The sequence below is a fragment of the Uloborus diversus genome, chromosome 8 (genome assembly GCF_026930045.1).
Source record: "Uloborus diversus isolate 005 chromosome 8, Udiv.v.3.1, whole genome shotgun sequence".
NCBI lineage: Eukaryota > Metazoa > Arthropoda > Arachnida > Araneae > Uloboridae > Uloborus > Uloborus diversus.
In genome coordinates this window covers 93,907,569-93,929,344 of record NC_072738.1, presented here as the reverse complement: position 1 = coordinate 93,929,344, position 21,776 = coordinate 93,907,569, and the positions used below count along the sequence as shown (strand labels likewise).

The 21,776-nt window shown below is 32.6% G+C and overlaps 1 protein-coding gene across 1 annotated transcript in view; it reads left to right on the top strand.

The window, feature by feature from the left end:
- The window catches only part of LOC129228493 (nephrin-like), a 263,244-nt gene that overhangs the window by 159,158 nt on the left and 82,310 nt on the right, over positions 1 to 21,776 (top strand). The window contains exon 10 of the mRNA XM_054863174.1: positions 16,972 to 17,108. Within this exon, the coding sequence (XP_054719149.1) occupies positions 16,972 to 17,108 (137 nt within the window). The remainder of the gene's footprint in view (positions 1 to 16,971; positions 17,109 to 21,776) is intronic.

Sequence of the window (21,776 nt, the reverse complement as noted above, 5' to 3'; positions counted from 1 at the left end):
TTGGAATTTGTAGAAACTGAGTAAATTGTATGGGTATTTTTCGCGGATTTTCGAATAGGACCTGAGAAAAAGAAATCAGATAATTATTTCGGGTAGAAAAAGCCATTTAATGCCATTTTTGGCCTTTAAAATTAAAATTCAAACGGTTCGGTTCTTTTTTGGCTTTCGAAACCCCCCCTCCCCTACGTTTCGTCTCGGGGGTCCTAGTACCACCCTGCCAAATTTGGTACAGATCCAATGAAAACTGGATCTGTATAAGGAACACACACACACACACACACACACACACATATATATATATATATATATATATATATATATATATATATATATATATATATATATATATATATATATATATATATATATATATATATATACAACTGGCCATTAAAATTGCTACACCAGGAAGAAATTAGAATGAAGCTAAATTTTTGCACACGTGATAGCAAAATTGACATTAGAAAGTAATTTCAAAATGAAAGGAAATTCAACATATATTGTTGGAAAAATCTCAAATGAATGGAGGTTTAAGTACCCTGTTAAGTCACCTCTAGCGTAAATGTACGATGTACAAAACGATACAATCGGGCTTTGAGGCATATCAGTCTGTTACGATATCCTACGTCATTTCGTTTTACAGTTGCAGTAAACGTGCCACTCATTCGATCAAACTCATATGCATGTGTTAGCATTCACGACTGGGCTTCCAGGAGCCATTTTTTAACATGTCAATGCTCAGTCACACACAGCAAGGGTGTCAAGGAACTTCCTCTTCCACATTATCACTTTCTCTGGTCTGCGCGATGCACTGATTTGTCACAAATCGAGCATATCTAGGATCACTTGAGACGGTAACTTGGACAGCGTGTAAGTTTGATCAAATTAGTGGCACGTTTACAGCAACTGTGGTACGAGAGGACGTAGGACATCGTACAAAACTGCTGTACCTCATTGCTCGACCATATCGACTCTTGCATTTCAGCTAGAGGTGGCGCAACAGGGTATTTAAACCTCCATTCATGTGAGATGTTTTCCAGTAATAAATGATCATTTTGCTTTCATTTTGTAATCGTTTTCTAGTGTCAATGTTGATAGCACGAGTGCAACATTTTGTTCCATTCTGACAACTCCATTAGTATATATATATATCTATGTATCTATCTATCTATATATATATATATATATATATATATATATATATATATATATATATATATTTTTTTTTTTTTAATTTTTTTTTACCGAAATTTATCATATGCTTGTGTATTAATCAATACTTAATATGCACCAACATCATGTACAGTCAGCTCCAGTTTTTACTTCGGGTTCTTGCTACAAATTAACTTTTTGAAAGCTAGAAAATGATAAGATAGAAAATTCTCGGCCTTGGTAACATAAGGTTTATACCTAGGAGCAGATATTGTCTTGTTAGAAATAATATGAGCTTTGTTTGCACACAGAGTTATCATTCTTTGCTAGAACGTCATCAAAATTTATCGTTTCTTTCAATCTTTGATTTTATCTTTTAATGTTGAAGCGAAATATTTGTCTGACCTGATACATCATTACATGTCAGTTACCTCGCTGATTCTTATAGGCAAAAAATATAATTTCAATTTATAAGTAAAGAAGTTATGCATTTACAAATTTTCAAAAAGTTGGGATGCTGCTGCCAAAAATTTTGCTCTTTAAGACATTGAAAAATTGAGCAAAAACCAAGGAAAAGATTTTGCCACCATTTTTATTAATTTATAAAGATAATGTAACTAAATAGAGCGTTTCTCCACAGCATTCGAGTTTTACCTTTAAATAAAATAAAAAGAAGAAGGACATTTATATTTCTTTTTGTGAGTTTCTTTAAGTGTAAAAAAAAATTTCTACCTATATTGTTTATAATCTTAAAAATTAAAAGTTCAGCTATGTTCCATTTATTTCTTTTGAAATAGAAACAGTTATATTTATTGAAAATACCATCTCTTCTAAGAAACAAAATATTCATTAAATTAAATTTATCGGTTTTTAAGGCCTCTGAATATTTAAAGTTAATACGTAAGGCGATTGTGATAAAAGCGAAAAACGTAATTTATTAAAAATTCATCTCAAATCTGTCCAAAGCAATTTCTTCGTTTTATTAATTCCTTTAATAGAATATCACCTTTCATTCGAAAGAACACATAATTTCTAAAGCAATATATGTTATGCTTTAAAATTGTGCTTTTAAATATAGTTTAACTATTGACATTTCTAAAACTGTTTAATTGCACAAAGTTGCCGTTTTAAATACAAGTAATTCAACATTAAAGAATAATTTTAAAAAAAAATTATACGTTTTTATTTAGCAAAATTGCTATAGTTATTGCTACACGAAGTTGAATTGTGTTGTTGACTATGAATATTCTCCAAATAAGTTGCGTAAACAGGTTCGTGAAGTTAACTCTTTATGAAATAAAAGGAAATGATCACCCACCAAGTTCATCAAATGTTAGTGAACATTCTTTCCAAAAGATAAGCAAAGAAAATGCACCAAAAAAGGGTGTAGATGAATGGTTTCATACAATATTTTCACTTGCTAAAACGCCCAAATGAATTTTTCTTTAAAACTATTAATCTAGAAACTAATGTTCATGAATCACTAAGATAAAATGGCCGTAGAAAATGTTACTCAATACGATATTACCGAGTTAAGATTTAAAATGAAGAGAAATTACAGGTTACCAATGGTATTTTAACAATAGTGGTCAAGGTAACTACAGAAAGTATTAGTAGGAATTCAAAATCCAAAAGCGTGCAAAAACTAAAGTGAAAAACATGGATGACTTGAAAAATAAAAATAGTCAATTACTGAACAACACTGTAAAAGAGATTCAGAAAGGCTCCTGGAAAATAGTCGGCAGCTAATGTGCTGAAATTTCTGCCAGTAACATAGCTTTCACAAACCAGGAACGTTTTAAATTAAAATTCCTGTTACCTTCCTGAAATTATCCTCCTGTCATTCTGAAGAACTTCAAAATCTCCCCGGTTAAAGCCAGCCAGGATCTTTCACGAAAAATGAGGTAGGATCAATGTAATTTATTAGAACAGTCCTGTTATAACAATTAAAGATCTAAAAGCATCAATGAAACCATGGCCAATAACGAATTGCAAGTATGAACCAAGCATCTGCCTTGCCTTGCGCAGCTTCAGCTACCCAAAGCATTATTTGCTCTCATTCAAAGTTTAGCATTATGGATGGATCTTAAGAGACACAATACCGATATAAGTATTAAACATACTCAGTTAATCTTTAAACCGGTAGCAAAAAATATTTTTCGCAATATTAAAAGTCTGAATTCGTGCAACTTGTGGAAATTTAAGAAACTTATTTTGCAAATATACTTGATTTTACGGGGAAATAGATGAAATCCCGTGAAATCATTGGTATAAGTACTATACACTATAAGTAATATATAGTGGGTAGTTCATTAATGAAATAAAACTAATATGTTGTGGCCATCACGAAACTTTCTTCCATATATATATATTTTTTTTCTGATCCCTCCCCATGCTTGAGGAGGAAGCAATATTCCCGACAAAAACAAATTACACATGCAAAAACTTGACGACCATCCCAATGTCTGAATTTTTGCAAAAGCAAAGCAAAGTGCGAAAATTGAAAGTTATTTTAAAAGCCTTGCTTGAATTAATTACAAATATTTTATTTGTTAACAAACATAAGATGGCAACAGTTAAAAATTTTATATCATTGAGATAATATTTCCGATCATTTCCATACAATTAAAATCACAAGAAATACGCAGACGACAATCCTTTACGATTTATCTTTCTTATTGTTGCATTAATAAAGCTATTTTTATTCGAAAAAAAAATCAACACCTTTTGGAGCGATTGGCGTCATAATTGAACCAAAGCCTGGTTACATATGGATTCACATATATTCCAAACTTCAACCAGAACGAAGCATTATTTCTTGAGATAGGGCGCTCACAATGGAAAAAAAGAACGGGTGATTGCGCTACCTCCTTTTTAGCTGTTGACACCAAAATAAAAGCAGCTCTTATACCCACTAAGGGTTACTTGCCGATAAATTTTTCTTTCATTCCGTTCATTATTTCTTGAAATACAGTAGTCACAATTGACGACAAAAAACGTTCTATAGCTCAACCCCCGTTTGAGTTATTGACACCAAAATTGAATCAGCACCTGACCATGTTAATGACAACATATGGACCAAATTTTGTTTGATTCCGCCAGTTACTTCCTGAGGAATAGCAAGCACGCGTAACTCAAAAAACGTCCCATTGCTCCATCCCCCTTGGAGGAATTCGCGCCAAAAACCAATGAGCACAAGTTCACATAGGGGCACATACGTGTACCAAATTTCGTTCGATTTCATGCGGTAGTTTTTGCTGTAGAGCGGCCACAAAAAACTGGTCACACAGACGTGACACACACACACACACGAACACACACACACACATACACACACACAGAAAGACAGACATTTTCCAAAAATAGTCGAAATGGACTCCACACACCTCAAAACGTTCGAATCCGTCAAAATTTGAAATTCGAAAATTTGCACGAATCCAATACTTTTTTCTATGTATTAGATATAGAAGAAAGTAAAAATAAAGATTTTCAAAAAACGTAAGAGGTGTTTTAGTTCCATTTAAAAATAGTCACATATTATTTCATATTATTATCTGTCTCAAACGCCGTTGGATTGTGTGAGTATGGAAAAATGATTGGACGATTTTGCAGAAGAAAACAAGCTGTACAAAGACCGTTACTGGTTACTGCAAATTCTTTCCTAAATTACATTCTCAATAATGTTTCTTCGAGAAAGTAAATCTTTACTTCTAGACACTTTGCAAATGGACCTTTTTTTTTTTTTGAAAGATACGGAGTTTTTCTGCAGGGAAACATTCAAAGTAGTTTAAATTTGAAGTGCTCAATTTTTCCACCGCTAATTTAGATTGCTGAAATTTAGTGTTAATAAAATCCACACACACATCCTAAGTTGATTTCGGTCAGTGTTAAATTTATTAAACTTTTTTCAGTTCCACCGGGTATGCCGATAAACATTAATTTGCGTTCTGGAATCCTAGGAAAGTCGCTGATCGGTTACTAATTTGGTTGCGTGATTAGAAACGTATTCATTCATTACGTTGCAATCATATATAAGTCTTGTCCTTACAGAATCGTTTTTCGTTGATTCTCCGCGCTGCGGCGCTGGCAAACGAAACTTCTCTTTTAACTCTTGACTTCATACAATCATGGTATTTTCTGTTTTTTTTTTTTTTCTTTTTCCTTTCTTTTTTTTTTTTTTTTTTTTGTCTGTTTTACACTCTTCTTACTATATGTCGTCACAGTGATATTTCTTAAATGTTTGCGATAAAGCGAAAAGATCAAAAAGTTGATTTTATAGTAAAATTGTTACAAACAATTCTCTGAGTTGTATGCATAAAGTAAGGTTAGCTTCAAAGGGTGTAGTTCTCTAAAAGTCCGAGTTCTGTTCATGCTGCTTGATATGTTGGCAAGACTTGTCCCATTAACTGTCAAAAGATATCGAAAAAGTGTTGAACCTATAAAATGTTCTAAAATAATGCATTAAGAAAAAATCCGATTAACAAGTAAAATAACTAAAGGATATTCTATTGTGAAGCGAGTTTTTCTCAGCCCTGGGATGTTATTCAACCTCTTGTACTCGTTTCCGTCGGAAAACTTGCTTTTGTTTTATTTTTTCGTTTGTGCAATTTCCTTCGAATAGGATATTTGTAAGCTAGTTTTTCGTTTTAAATATTTTTTTTCTTTGTTCTGATATTTCGTATTTTATTTCGAATTGAATGTTCTTCGTTTGTTAATGCTTTAACTCTTAATGAACAGAAATTACGTGCAATTACTCTTTGATATGAGAACTTTCTAAACTATATAATATACATCATAACTGAATTCATTAGCAGATGCTTTTTATTTTGATTTCAGTATGCATGTAATACCCGAAGTGATGCATGAAAAATTGCAGCTTTTAGAAACACGGCCCTACATTCATACAAAGCGTTTGTTGGCTCTAAAGCTGGCAACGTTATTCCTTTTCCTCAGCATATTGCTCGAAGAGAACTTTTTACCAGATATAATTATATATTCGGTATTGGTTTTTACATATATATATATATATATATAAGAATAATACAAAATGGAACATATACTGGTAGCAAAGATAACTTATTACTCTGAAAAAATACTTTAAAGACATATATGCATAATTTATAGCTTATGTCACTCAGTAAAACTGCACCTTTCATATAGTAAAGGAATTTTTAAAATAGGTACAGTGGTCCCGAAAAAACCGGAACATGTACCCATACAAATTACCCCCCCCCCCTTTTTTTATTGGTACAGATTAAAAAAAAGGTACGGCCCGAAATGCATGCAAAATTACAATTTTGAATATCACGGATTATTATCATCTATCTGCAGTACTTGAATTCCTTTAAATAAATTTTGATGCCTAAACATTCTGGGACTCTAAATGATTTGCAATATCCAAGGCTAATAGAATGATATATGCCTCATCATATGCAGCATCAAATAGGTGTGAAAGGAATTGGTGGTTCTTATGCCGACTATATATATAGAATCCTCTTGAAAGTGACAGGCCGACCTATCTGATATTTTGATTCTAAGACTGCTTTGGATCCAACCTTGTTTCTAGTCTTTATAAATACGATATAATATTCGCTGCTTGCTATGCTGTAAAACAATTGATGATACGTTGAATAAAATGTCACTTAAGGTAAATCTTTCACACCTTATTTGTTTTAAATTTGTGTTAATTAAATCTTCTACATTCACGGAATAAAATTATCAACCATCAATTGGGCAACATTTTCAAAATTTGTGCACCAGCTTTCTGCAACGAGGTTTTTGTACAAAGACTAAATTTGTCCCTCGATAGATTCGGAACCAAAATGTCAAATGAGTAAGCTCCCCTTATATAGTGGCCTTATATAATGCCGACGTCATGACTTTATTTTCTTACACGTATTTCCAACCCTCAGCATTTAGTTCAAAGAGAACCTTCGACTATTTTGTGATTGAAGGACAATTGAGGTAGTGAGAAGCAAAGGGATGCAAGTGGCAAAATTTAAAAAATGGAGATAACCAGTACAAATGGTAGGTGAACCTCTCTTCTGTCTTTGGGCAAGGATTGTACTAGTAGCCCTGTTAGGTTCTGCTGTACGGCGTAATTTCGAAAAACATTTCAATAAAAGCCTACCTAGAATCTAATCTTTAAACGCGTTTTACTCGAAATTAAAAATTGTCCACTTGACTCCCCTTGTTTCTTACAGCCTCAATTGGTTTTTGATTTACGTATATATCAATAAAACGGTACGAAACCTAAACTGGTAGCGAAGACAAACTACTGGTTTAAAAATTTAGTATAAATACGTATATGCATAATTAATTGCCTATGTCGCTCAATTAGAATGCATTTTTCATATAGTGAAAGAATTTTTAAAATAGCTGCAATGATTCCGGAGATTACCTCGAACACATAAACAAACAAAAATCCGCCCTCTTTCTTTATAATAGTATTAGTATAAATTTGTTAAATTGAATTTTACTACACTTTTCGCGTTTTAATTTGCAAGAATTGTTTGTCTGCCATGTTAACCTATTCGTTTCACCGAATTAAGCGGAAAAGGATTTTACACAAAACGGTTTCTCAATCAATAAGGAATAAACCAATTTTCAAAATGCCCATTTGTTAAAGAATGAACATTTAGAACATTGTGTTAAATAAAATCCGCTAAAAGGTGTTATATATAACTTAAAATAATCAACATTTTATTATTAAAGACTATAAATCCACTTAAACGTAAACAATATAAGTATTTTGCGTCAACTATAATATAGTGGTAACTACCCGATTCTGTAATAAAATTCAAAACAAATTTATGGCTATCCTATTAAGTGTTTTTTCAATTAATTGCACCACTATTTTTACGATTCGAGTCGAAAGAAGTTTTGAAGTGAAACGTCATTTTATTATTCTTTCTTCAAAGAATGTTTTACAAGAAAAGTGTTTCGCCAATAATGATGATTATAGAATTTTAAAGAGCCCGTAATTTCAATATTGATAAATTAGTTCATATGGGTTCTAAAAGCAACATTAAATTTACGTGCTTTAAAAAACGTAACAAATAAAAGACTTAACCTTAAATTATCAGATCAATTCGTTTTCAAGCAAAATCTCTTAGGCTTTTTTTTCGAAAATAAAGTAAATCTTCTAAGTATACGTGAAGTCTCAAGCAATGGAAGCACCTCGAAAGAGACACCCGTTTCTATAATAAAGGGAAAAAATATATTTACAACTATCCCATCAAGTGTTTCTCCTATCGAATTTCACCGCAATTCTCACGATTTCAGTCGCAAGAAGTTTTGCGCTGAAATGTCAGACTATTTTTTTTTTCTTCAAATCAAGCTCAAAAGGATTTTACCAGAAATGTTTTCTCAAATACACTGTGCTAAGTGATCGATTTCAAGAATGCTTGGAGGCTTGTAAAAACGACAAGGGAGAAAAAAACGAAATGCATTCTCACTTTCTCTAAGGGGTTGTTTTGATGGGAAAGAGGAATCGATTTCTGTTTCCAAAAAATCGCTCTCAGCTGTGGTTTGATAATGTAATGTCGCATGAATCAAAGAGTTATATAACTCTTTCCAGACGAGGAGTATACCTTCAAACTCTGGTAGACTTTGTGTTTAATTCAAAATTTGTCTATGGTGATGGTACGAATTCGATCACCGGAAGAAAGAAAAGACGTTTACTATCCCAATACATATATAATAGCCAATGTTCGAGTAACGCTCCTGTCGTCATCAACAATGTAACTCGGGCCATGGCATGGAATTTTGATAATATGTTTTGGTAATGCTTAAAATGCAGGGAAATACTTTATTGTGACAAGGATGAAGTAGATCCGGTATCTTACCTATTTTACTAGTAAGAATCATTTTTAAAGAATGGAGAAACGAAAAAGTAGTCAACAATGAACGCTATCTGCTGGAGTTTAGGGTTAATATCCTGGAGGTAAGGTTAAAATTTCAACTATCAAAATATCACCAAACAGGCAATTGCTTCATTCAAATGTAGAAGCAATTTTCACCCGTCATATCTCGACAGGCGATTTTCTAGTACCGAGATAAAAGTAACTATAGGTTTACAGATGCTTGGAATGTACGTAACATTTATTGAAGAGATTGCTTATTAGCTACCTATAGCTTCAATCTGGATTCTAGGTTAAGTCAGTGAAGAAACAGAAACAAAATCCAATTAATGAAGCTTCAGGCATTTAGGATAACTATTATCTACATGGGTAAACTTTGCGCCACTTAACTTGCACTGTAAAAAATCCAAAAAATCGCTGATCACTTCATTAACGTCCCAGGATTTCGAGGGTTTGCTCCAGTTTCTTGAGAAAGACAGATTTTCTTGCGAAAATGTTTCCTAAATCGTGACACGTTCCATGAATGCTGATATTACACCTTTCTCCACAACACCAGACCTCTTAGCTTTTAGCCTTAGGTTTTGGTTAGGATTAGGGGAACAACATTTTTTGCTACCAGTGCAAAATATTCTGGGCTTTTTTATTAGGTGTTTCGCCTTCAGGATAGTTACGGTCACTCTGGATTGACAAAGTCACAATCAAGAGTGAAAACTTCTCCGGATGTTGTAGCTTTGAAGAAACTGCTTCCAATTCCATCTTAGTCGCGGCCATATTTGCTTTAGGAGAGTCCTGATAACTTATAGAATAGGGCCAACATATTACTGTATATATGTATTCACTAAAGGCTCTTAAATTATGTGGGAAACATGACTGGCTTTGATTCGGAAGGTTTCTGAATTTTTCAGAAACATTTCTGGTTATTTTCAGGAAGGTTTCTAATGTTTAGCGGGAAACTTTCCTGCTTTTTGTCAGGTATGTTATCGGCATAATTTAGCCATCTCAGCTGCCCGTTATTTTCCAAAAACGTTTCGAAATCTTTTTTACAGTGTACTTTAGTACATTTGACTTGAAAAAAAGAATAGAAGTTCCCTTGATTAGCTCTCCAAGAAATATTATGAAATTAAATAGTTTTTTCTACTTTTTATTTAAGGGGAAAAAAGTGACTGTTCAGAAGGTTTTTTTGAAGTTGTCTATAGTGTTCTTTCCACATTAAAGTATCCTGTGCAAAAGTATGAGTGATAGAAATTTTGTGACTTTATGAAGTTAAAACGAGAAGTTTTTAAACATTTCGGCAATTTATTTTGCTGCATAGAATTTGTACTCCTTTTTTAAGCAATCACGTTTGCTTATTGCTTTCATTTGACTGTTTTTGATGTCCTATCATTTTTCCCACCGCCACCCTCCACAGCATCACCGTCGACCGGGTCCTCACGATGCTGCACCTCTAGCGAAAACCATCTCCAGGTTTCGTCAATATCCTACACTTACACGCATACACACACGCACCTACACACATATACATATATACACCTACACACATACACAAACACATACACACACAAACACTCACATACACACAACTACCCACAGACTCATGCCTGCACACAGAGACAAATACATATGCCTACACACATACACATACCCCCCACACACACACATACACACAACTACCCACACACGCATGCCTGCACACAGACACAAACACATATGCCTACACACACACACACGCTTACATATACACACACACTCGTGATTGCGAAAAACATAATTTGAATTCAAGATGACAAAATTCAAAATTTTCTTTTGTTTTTGTTTTTTTTAAGAACTTATTTTGTTGCTCAACGTTACCTTAATTGTCATGGCAAACTGTAAAAATGATTCAGAAACGTTCCTGGAAATTAATAGGCAGCTGATATGATCATTTTCAGCCAGTAACATATCTCGCAAACTCAGGAACCTTCTTAAAATTATACTGAAACCTTCACGTTTAGAGTCAGTCGTGCCTCTAGAATTAAAAGGAATCTGAGATAGGAATAACATAACAGCTCCAGAAGCAGTATTAGGCCAGAATTGCAATTCTTGCAAAGCTTCAGTAGTCCAAAGACTTATTCGTTTCCTTCGGAAGCTTAATCAGTCAGGACGAGCCGTATTTGAATGAAAGTTGATACACTTTATAAATACTCTCAGTTAATCTTTAAACTGGGAGTTATGAATAATTTTTACAACAGAGAGAAGTCTGCATTCCTGCAACTTGTAGCCATTCTGGAAACTTTTTGACGATGATATTTTATATTTCCAGGAAGTGGATGAAAACCATTAAAATCCCGAAACGTTACACGGAAATACTCAGTAAAGTGTCTGAAATTTTTTACAGTGCAAAGTTGAACAGTGATATCAATTAATTCAAAATGGGTTTTATAATTTATAATTCTTAATTTAGAGTAACTGCTAAACTTAAAAAAAGTTTCTCCTCTTCTATGACTATAAATGCAATATAACTAATGGAATATGTAATGTAACAATAAAAATTGAGACACTGGATGTCTGTAAGATAGATAAAATATAAGTGCAGGATACGGATTAACAAAGAAAGTATTGGGCCAGTGAGAAAGCATTAGCTAAACTTGATGTGCAGTCGTGTCATCGCAGATGTTTCAACAGATCAATTTGATATGTCTTTGTGGAGTGACGATATCATTCTAAATTGGAAATGCGAAAAACAAAAAGTAATAAGGGGATGAATGTGCCAAAGGTAGTTGGAAGATAAAAAGAGATAAAAGAAAGCGATAGATTATTGGGAGTTAAAAGGAAACAAACAGCAAATAAAGTTTCAAAATAAGATTTTAACAAGAGATTAAGATAAAACTCTAATACAAAAAAGGCAATATTAGTACATATTGTTTGAAAGGGAAAAAAAAATTATTTCTTTGTTTTTGAATGAAGTATGACGGCATAGCCTATCCATTTATGTTACGTAAGTCGAAACGCTTAATGAATTTCCCAAAAATTTTAAGCATAGAAATAGAAAATAAACGAAAGTAAAGTCACAAATCTATGCTAATATTATAATTAGTAAAATTACTGACTAATGTTTTATGGCGTTATCAAATATTTTAATTTATTCATGAAGTTGTTAGTTTTACTACAGGAATCCTAGCTTTTATCTGTAAAAAGGTACTTTACAATGTTTTTTCATTTTATTTATTTTATTTATTTTTTATTTTATTTTATTTTTTTTTTGTAATGAAAATTTCAAATGTAGAACGGCTTTGTTCCTAGTCAATAATGAAAGTCCAGTGGAAAGTATATTTTGAAATCATTTAAATAAAACAATGCAAATTTTGGCCATTTAAAAAGAAACTATACAAAAAAAGAAACTCAGCTCAATCATCTTAAGTTCCTGAGAAATTTGTGACTTTACAATTTTTATCTAACTGCAGATTTCAAATGTAGAATGAACGATTTCTTCGCATCTAGTTAATCATAAAAGTTTAAAGGAAAGTATATTCTGAAATTACTAAAATAAAATGATTAATAACTAGGTCGTTGGAAAAAATATACAAATAAAGAAACTCATTTCAATTGTGTTAAGTCATTGAGTAAAATATGATTCTACAATTCCCCTCCCTCCCCCCCCCCCCCCTTTTTTTTACTGCAACTTTCAAGTGTAGAACGAACAGTTTTTTCGTCTGTAGTCAAAAATGAGAGCACATTAGAAAGTATATTTCAAAATCATTTAAATAAATGATGCAGATTTTGCCCATTTAAACATAAAATATGCAAATAGAGAATCTTAGTACAATTGTCTTAAGTTCCTGAGCAATATATATGATTCTTCAATTTTTAACCGGTTTTTTTTCCCCCTCATTCATAACTTCAAAAGTAGAACAAACAGTTTGTTTCTAGTCAATAATGAAAGTTTATAGGAAAGTATGTTTCGTTATTACTAAAATAAAATGATGGATATTTTGGCCATTGCAAAATATACAAATAAAGAAACTTAGTTCAATTGTCTTAAGTCCCTATAACTCTACAAAAATGTTTTTTTTTTTTTTTTTGCCTCTTAACTAAAAAATTTCAATCCTAAAACGAGTGGTTTCTTTGTTTCTAGTCAATAACAAAATTTCAGGAGAAATTATGTTCTGAAATCACTAAAATAAAACAATGAAGATTTCCGCTATTGAAAAAAATATATACAAATAAAGAAATTCAGTTCTATTTTCTTCAGTCCCTGATAAAATTAGAATTCTACGAATTTTACTTTTTCTTTTTGGCTCTTAACTGAAAAATTTCAAATGTAAAACAAACGATTTCTTTGTTTCTAATCAATAATGAAATTTCAAGGGAAAGTATATTTTGAAATCACAAAAATAAAACAATGGAGATTTTGGCCATTGAAAAAAAAGTGCAAATAAAGAAACTCAATTCAATTAAAGTACGAAACGACAACGTCAAAAAGCACAAATTGCAGATTATTGCAGTCACATGTTTCGGCGTTAGAAGGAACGCCTTTTTCAATGCAAAAGAAATGAGCTTATAGATGAAAAGACATCTTTGCATCCATAAGCTCATTTCTTTTGCGACGAAACAAGTGTTTGCAGTAATCTGCAATTTGTGCTTTTTAACGTCGTTATTTTTTATTTTACTTTTCAGTACAAAGGTATTTATTTATCTCAATTCAATTGTCTTAAGTTCCTGAAAAAATTGTGAACCAACGATTTTTTTTTCCTCCTAACTGTAAATTTCAAATCTAGAACAAGCAGTTATTTTTTTTCTTGTCAATAATGTAGGTTCAGTGAAAAGTATATTTCGAAATTATTAAAAAATTTGCCGTTGAAAAAAAAAACATTACAAGTAAAGAAAGTCAGTTCTGTTGTCTTAAGTTTTTGAATAAAATGCGAATTTACAATTTTTCTTTTTTCTTCTCTTAACTGCAAATTTCGAACGAAAAACGAACAGTTTCTACAAATTTCAAACGTAGAACGAACGCTTTCTTCGTTTCTAGTCAATAACGAAAGCTCAGTAGAAAGTATATTTGTACACTACTCCGCGAAGAGTGATCGATTCCAAGAATGCATTGAGGCTGATAAAAACGACACGAAGCCCATAGAAGATGCATTTGCTTTCTCAGAGGAGTTGTTTTGATACGAAACGAAATCGATTTCTTTCCACAGAAATTCTATTCACCTGTGGTTCCACGGTATGGTTTTGCATTTATTTGTCTAACATGAATATGAAAATTGTTTATGCAGCCTCATTGCAATTAAGGTTTTAAAAACAGGGGGGAAATATTTTGGAAAATATTTAATGTAAAAATTTTTTTTTGCGTTTTATTAGCTTCATAACAACACAAAACGATAGAGATGTACAGCGAAGGCATCATAAAATAAAACACATATCTCTACATAGTATAAAATGAAGTCTCCTAAAAGTGTATGTTTGTGTGAACGCGCAAAACTCGAGAACTACCCGGTCCATTTCGCTGAAATTTATAGAGTATCTCTCTTTCAGCGCCGGAAAGGTTTGCAGAACAGTTCGAAAAAAAATGAATAGTTCTTTTTCTCTAATTTAGGCCCAATTTTCACATAAAGTCCCGAATATGGGGGTAAAAACAACATCCACAAACTTTTTGTTATCTAAAGCCAAGGTAACCTTGTCGCAGAAATGCAATAAATTAGTAGCACACGATATACCTTTCCTGAACCCATACTGCAAACTAGTCAACAGACTATTAGTCTCTAAGAAATTCATAATATTAATTTCGATGAAAGTTTCGAAAATCTTGCAAATCACTGAAGTCAGACTTACAGGTATATAATTCCCAGCATTACCTTTAGACCCTTTCTTGAAGAGCGGCGTTATATCAGCCAGGTTCTAGTCCTCTGCCACTGTCCCTGAGTTATAAGGAGCACTAAAGATATTTAAAATAACATCCACTAATTCCTCTGCACATTCAACTAAAATTTTTGGGTAAATATTATCTGGTTTCGGAAATTCAGTTGCTTTAACTTTCTTCAAATGAAATAGAACCTCCTCCCTGGAAAAGACAAAATCCTAAAGCTGCATAATAGCTTGTATCTTGCTAGTGTCAACTGTTGAGATACAGTTATCGGAAAAAACACTGGAAAAAAAGTTATTGCACCACATTTGCAATATCCCTATCGTTTTGGATTAAATTTCCATGCTCATCAACCAATGGCCCAATTTGACTATTTCGAGCTTTCCCAGAATTAGCGTAAGCAAAAAATCTTTTACGATTCCCATCAATGTTATCTGCCAGCCTTTGCTCCAATTTTCTTGTCCGAATCCGTACCAAATACTTAAAATTCCGTCTTGCCTTACAACACTTGAGTCTATCTGCACTCCGACCAGTTTCCTTAAACTGACGAAAAGCCGCTTGTTTATAATTTAGAGCTTCTTTAATCTCTCTGGAGAACTACATGAGCCGTATTTTAGTAATAAAACCTTTTCTCCTAAATTAAACATAATCCCCAAGCGTTTTTACCACTTTTTCCTTAAATTCCATCCGCTGCTGAAATACGTCGCTATTTTCCAATCCTATTGAAAAAAACTCTTTCAAGCTATGCCTAAGTGCAACAAAATCAGTGTTTCTGAAATTGGGCGCAAGCATAAAATTTTCAACTACACTTCAAATTCAATCCAGAACCTAACGCTGCTATGATCACCATCTCCAGTAAGATCCCCTACACACAACCCCTAAAACAGAACTTCCTACGTCACAAAAAACTAGATCCGAAATCGCCTCCTCTTGAATTTCCTGCGTTACAACTTGATCTAAGATACAGTCATCAATCACTTTTAAAAATTCCTCTTCTCTGCTATTACTAGGATGAAAATTTACCCAATTAATAACCGGAAAATTGAAATCCCCCATGATGATGACAGATCCATTACTGGACCTGTCACAAATAACACGAAACATCTGCTGGCTTGAATTAGGTGACCTATAAATGTTTCCAAAGCGCAATTTTTTGCCCTTATTGCTCATCAACTCCAGCCAAACCATATCAATATCTGTAGGTTTATCATTTATGACCAATTCATTTCAAATGAAGTATTGTCTCCAATTCAATGGTCAAGTGAAAACAATAAGCAATTCGTGGTCGAAAAGAAAGGCACTTTCGCACGTCTAAAACGCAAATTTATGCTTTACTTTCTCGGTGATCCTGCTAAACATACCAATAGAAATGTACCCCAGGTTGGTTCAAAAATACATGTTAAAAAAAATATATATCCTAGATAACAAGACGCATCTCAATATTTTTAGACTTGTGGATAGTAATATACAGGAAGAATTTTAGCTTCCTATTTCAACTGAAAGAGGGTGCTCAACCCCCTCCCCCAAACTTCATAAGTATGGGGAAGGGGATTAAAAAACACATTGAACTAAAAAAAAACATCGCTACATTTTATAATATACACGAGTAATATGCATATACATTTCAATAAAATAATTATTTACGAAAAAACAACTAGGGAGGTTAAATGTTTCTAAATTTGTGACATTTTCTATTCTACGGTTAATGTTAAATTGAGGGGTCATTGAGTACCCTCTTAAAATTTGAGTAAGAAGCTAAAACTGTTACAGAATAATACTATTAGTAAGTCTAAAAAAATAAGGGGTCTCCTTAACTCTAGATGAAAAAAAATTTTTTTTAAACCATCCTAATGTCCCCCCCCCCTGAAAATTTTTTTAAAAAAACTATAAATTGAAAGTATAATATGGAGGCTAACTTTGATCAGTTAAAAAATCTTCTGCGTGCGCAATTCATTGCCATGACATGTTGTGAAATTGTACAACAATGTAAAGGAGATGATGTACTTCAATACAACTGCAATATTTTCCTCTTTTTACCCAGATGAATTAATCAGGAAAACTGATGAATAAACGTATAAATAACGCACTCAGAATCTAATTATGTTCTTTCTTTCCTAGATCCGCCAAGTCCGCCTTCGATAATGGGCTATGAAGAAGGAACCCCGATTAAATCCGGAGATTTTCAGACCTTTACCTGCGTCGCAATAGGAGGTAATCCCTTGGCAACGCTCCGGTGGTTTAAGCGTGATCGAGAGGTGAGAATATATAAATGCGTGTATTTCTATAGCGCATTGGTTTAACTGGGATAAATACTGGTTTTTATGTTCAAAAATAAGATATTGTCAGAAAAGTTGACCCTACCCGCAGACCTATAAACACATCTAACACAGTCATGTATTTAAGCAGGCAATCTACTAGTGAATATACCTAATTAATTAAAAAGGTAAGTAAATAAAAAAGTTAAGGAGAAAATATAAGGGCGTGTAATACACCACTCAGGAAAAAAATCCTGAAAAACTAAAACAAGAAAAGTAAAATAATGATAGTAAAAAAATACAATTGTTACACGCATTTTTTCACATGAACAATCTAACCTGGCTATCAAAATTCATCTGAAAAAAAAAGCAGTTTTCAAAAAACATATTGATTTATTTAACATTTAACGTTTGGCCCCGACTGTTGATCCTCCTATTACCCTTTTGAATTTATAATTTGTTTAATGTGCGTATAAAACTATTTTAATGATGTAGTTATTCAGTAGTGCTTAATAACATTCTAAACTACTGGGCTTATATTTTTTTCTTTTTCTTTTTATTTATTTATTTGTTATTATTATTATTATTATTATTATTGTTGTTGTTGTTGTTGTTGTTGGCTTTTACGCAGTCGGGTTTTTTGATTTTTTTTACTAATTATTTTGTATCTTACACTTTTTGGTTAAGTTTTTTTGACTTAGTTATTTTGGTTATAAGACGGTAAATTTCGCAATCTTGTCATTTCATTAAGAGAGTTTATATCCTGAAAATTATTAAATAACTTGCGGTGATCTAAACTACTGATTATTAGTCCCTCTAGGGACCTAACTCGGCTTAAAGCTACATTTGCTTGACCTTTAGCAAAAATGCTCGAACTTAAGTCAACCACAGCTATATAAACAGCCTGTATAACACATGATGACGCGAGCTCGTAAACACATTACCCTCCTTTACGTCGCGCACGCGCATTCGGGTAAAAGAGCGAATAAGAAAAAACTTAACATTTGAGAGTTCAAGTTCGTTAGGAAGGTTAAATGGTCAAGTGTGCAATAACCTGAAAATTTAAGAAATATCGTGTAAGATCAATTACAGCTACGACTTTCATATATTAAAAGTATTGACGCCTGGGTTAGAAAAGAAGAATGTATTTTTGAAATGAATTTTTTGAAGATGAACGAGCTGGTTTCCTAGGCAACTATCACCATCCGAAAACTTAAAGCTTCAAAAGTACGTGTTTAATGTTTTTGTAAACTTAACAGCAGCAAAATAAACAACTTTGTCAGATGAAGAACGTTTTCCATGAAACAATTGAACTTTCCTGAAGACGGGGGTAAGCTTTTACAGTTTGAAATTGAGGACAACCTATTATCTTCGAACAACAATCTATTGACATTCTTCTGCGCCCTCATAGCAAAGAGGAAAAAAAACTTATTTCATTTTCTTCTGTTTGCTAAGAATTCCGCTCAAATTCTATCTAAATGTAAGACATCACGTTTCTAGAAGTCGTTAACCCTAAACTGTATCCTTACATGTTACACTACATTGTTCAATTTGAAAGGGGCGGGGCTACAAACTACTTATATAAATAGGGCTTGAAGTCTTCCAAAAGTTCTTTGAGATTTATGATCTAGAAATATGGTCTGGTTTTACGACTAGTTTTCTTTTTTTAATTTGATGCCGTTTTTTACGACCAAGACGACTCTTTTACGAAAACTGACGAATGTTTTAGATTAAACCATCAGATGTATTTTTAATGCAATCTTTTTTACTTCGTGCTTGAAGAAAAATAGAGGGTTTAATTTTATTACTTTCTGGGTCTTAGTGAAGGTACTAAATTCTCATATCTTTTCACTCAAGCTATTGAAATACGATACCCTATTTCATTAAGGCTCTAATAAATTTGTTGTTTTTTTATACAATGAAGCATTTGTTCCTCCGTTATTTTATTACCTTTAGTTTTTCGTTCAGTGCAATAAAACGTTAGCTGTTCCTTTGATGATTTCTAACGTCAAAATGCTGAAATATATACTTTATTTACTTACATTGCATAGCCTCGGCAATCGATTTAAACTAGACAGTCTATGGTGTGATTCAAGAATTTGTTGCAAAAATAGGACAGTTCCACTCCTTTCGGTTTTATGTTTCCCATTGAAATATTGTGTCCGAAAAAAATGAATAATATCTTTGAATGTTTATAACGGCCGAAATTTATGTCCGTTTCTCAAGTATGATAGCTTTAAGCAATGGTTGAATTTAAACTAAAATTTTAGTAAAGAAAGCTCTCTCTTGGGGTTCTGGAAAACTGAAAGCATGAGTTCAGTTCAAAAGCAGCTAAGAAACGAGTTTCAACGAGATGTTCTACCAAAACAAAAAATGGTCCGCTTAGATAATACGTTTAAGAAAGAATAATTGAAAAATGTCGATAAGAACCATTTCCAAAGACAATGATTGTCCACAGCTTCCCACAAAAAAGAAAAAAAGTCCTTAAAATGCTCCTTTAATCTCCTAGAAAATCTCTTTGGAAAACCAGTCGTTTATTTTTATATTTTTATCATTTCTTTATTATAGTATATTTTTGTCTTCTGATATTTCAAAGCGAGTATATATTTTTGGGACGCTCTCTGTGTAACGAAAATAATATGTTTTATTCCTATACATGAAAGGGTCACCTTCAACCTATATTCCAGAAGATAAACGAAAATAAAGTACTCCTACATCTCCGGAGTCTACGTCTCCTACATCTTTGGAGAAGATGGATATAACTCTTCAATAACTGAATGCTTTATTTTAAAACTAAAGTGGTTTTTACTCGCATTGTTTTCTTATTGGAACCCAAATATTCTGTGTGTTATCAAATTAAAAGAAAAAAAAAACATATTTTGATAATCACAATATATTTCAATCAAGAACGGGACAACTACACCATACTTTGCAGTTAATAACACATGCGTAGTTATTACATTATATTTATTGAAATGCGATAAAATTGGGATTCATAGAATTTAATTCTTGCACAATATCGAATATAAAGACAGCAATTTAAACATGCATTTTTATTTATTTATTTTTCTTCCAGCAATCAGGAACTGCTTATTGTTTTCACTTGTCCGCTTTATGCGTCTGTCCATCCGTCAATCCGTTCATCTGTCCTTTCGTCCCTTGATTTTATTTTTACCCCTTGTCTCCAGAGGATGTTCCACCGTCAACCGGCTCCCCAAAGCTGCTCCTCAAGAGACGCGCCTACACGCACACACTTGCCTACCCATACACACACGCCTACCCAATACACACACGTCTACCCCATACACTCACACACACCTACCCCATACACACACGCCTGTACACACACACTTGCTACCCCATACACACACGCCTACCCCATACACACACGCCTACCCATACACACACGCCTACCCATACACACATTACTGCCCATACACACACGTCTGCACACGCACACACACACAAGCCTGCATACAATTCAAGATGTCAAGAAATCAAATTTTCTTTTTTGTTTATTTTTATTAATCACTTTTTATTCATTATTTTTTATTTTATTCATTTATTAAAGTTCATTTATGTGGTTCCTAAAAGGATTTAAAATGTGAAGCTGTTTTTTTTTCTTCACAATTTTCAATTTAAAAATTAAAAGTTTTTGTATTTTTATTTTAAGATGAAAATAATCAAATGTTTATTTTAAATATGTATTTCATGTGTTTGCATATTCTACCCGTGAGGAAAATGGAGTAAACCTTCAAAACATTTGCAATGAAAAGTCGCTTTACAAATATATTATGGTAAAATATTTGCCAGATATTTCTATTATAAAATTTTAAGCATTATAGTGAAAAGCAGAAGGAATCATCTTTTTTGAAAACATGAATAACAAAACCGAATTCTGAATAAATTTTAAACAAAGGTTTTTTTTTTCCTACCAAATAACAAAAAGCGAAGTGACATAAAAGATTCATCGTACTATAAAGAGTTGTAATAAAGGCAAATATTTAACAATGAGAAATTTTTATTCGAAATTATTTATTGTTAAAACTGATACTTAAAAATGAGTTTTCTTCTTTTTATATGTTGACAGTGTTTTATCTATTTATTTGTTTTTTCCCCCTAACGGCATGCCATTTTTTTTTAAAATAGATTCAGGCTAAACTACTATTTTTATTCCATTTCCCTCGGTATTTTTAAATATTTAACATCGGGAAGTTAAATTTTAAAATGACTTCAGAATTGCGCTTGCCTATTTTGGATCAAATAGGGAAGTTAATATTGCACTTTGTATTTAAGTTTAAAATCCGTTTGTTGTAAATTGATTTCTTTAAAGTCACCAATTATGCAAAGTACGTCTTTTTACGTAGATTATCATTCATTGTTAAGTGTAAAATCCATTAAAATTTACAATGCGTGATAACCAAATTGATCTTTTTGTTATTTCAACTCGCGATTAATAATTGTACATACCAAATACTTAACTTTTGCATTCTGTTTGTTGGTTCTTAACCCTTCAGAATTTAAGCAGTGAGTACAATCCTCGCACCAAGAAGTAAAAAAGTATGTATAACGTTCTACACCATAGGGGAAGGTTGTGGCTTCTTGTAAAGTTCTATTGTCGACCGAGGTGTTTTACAATGTTAGTCCTTGTTTGACTTCGACGGAAGG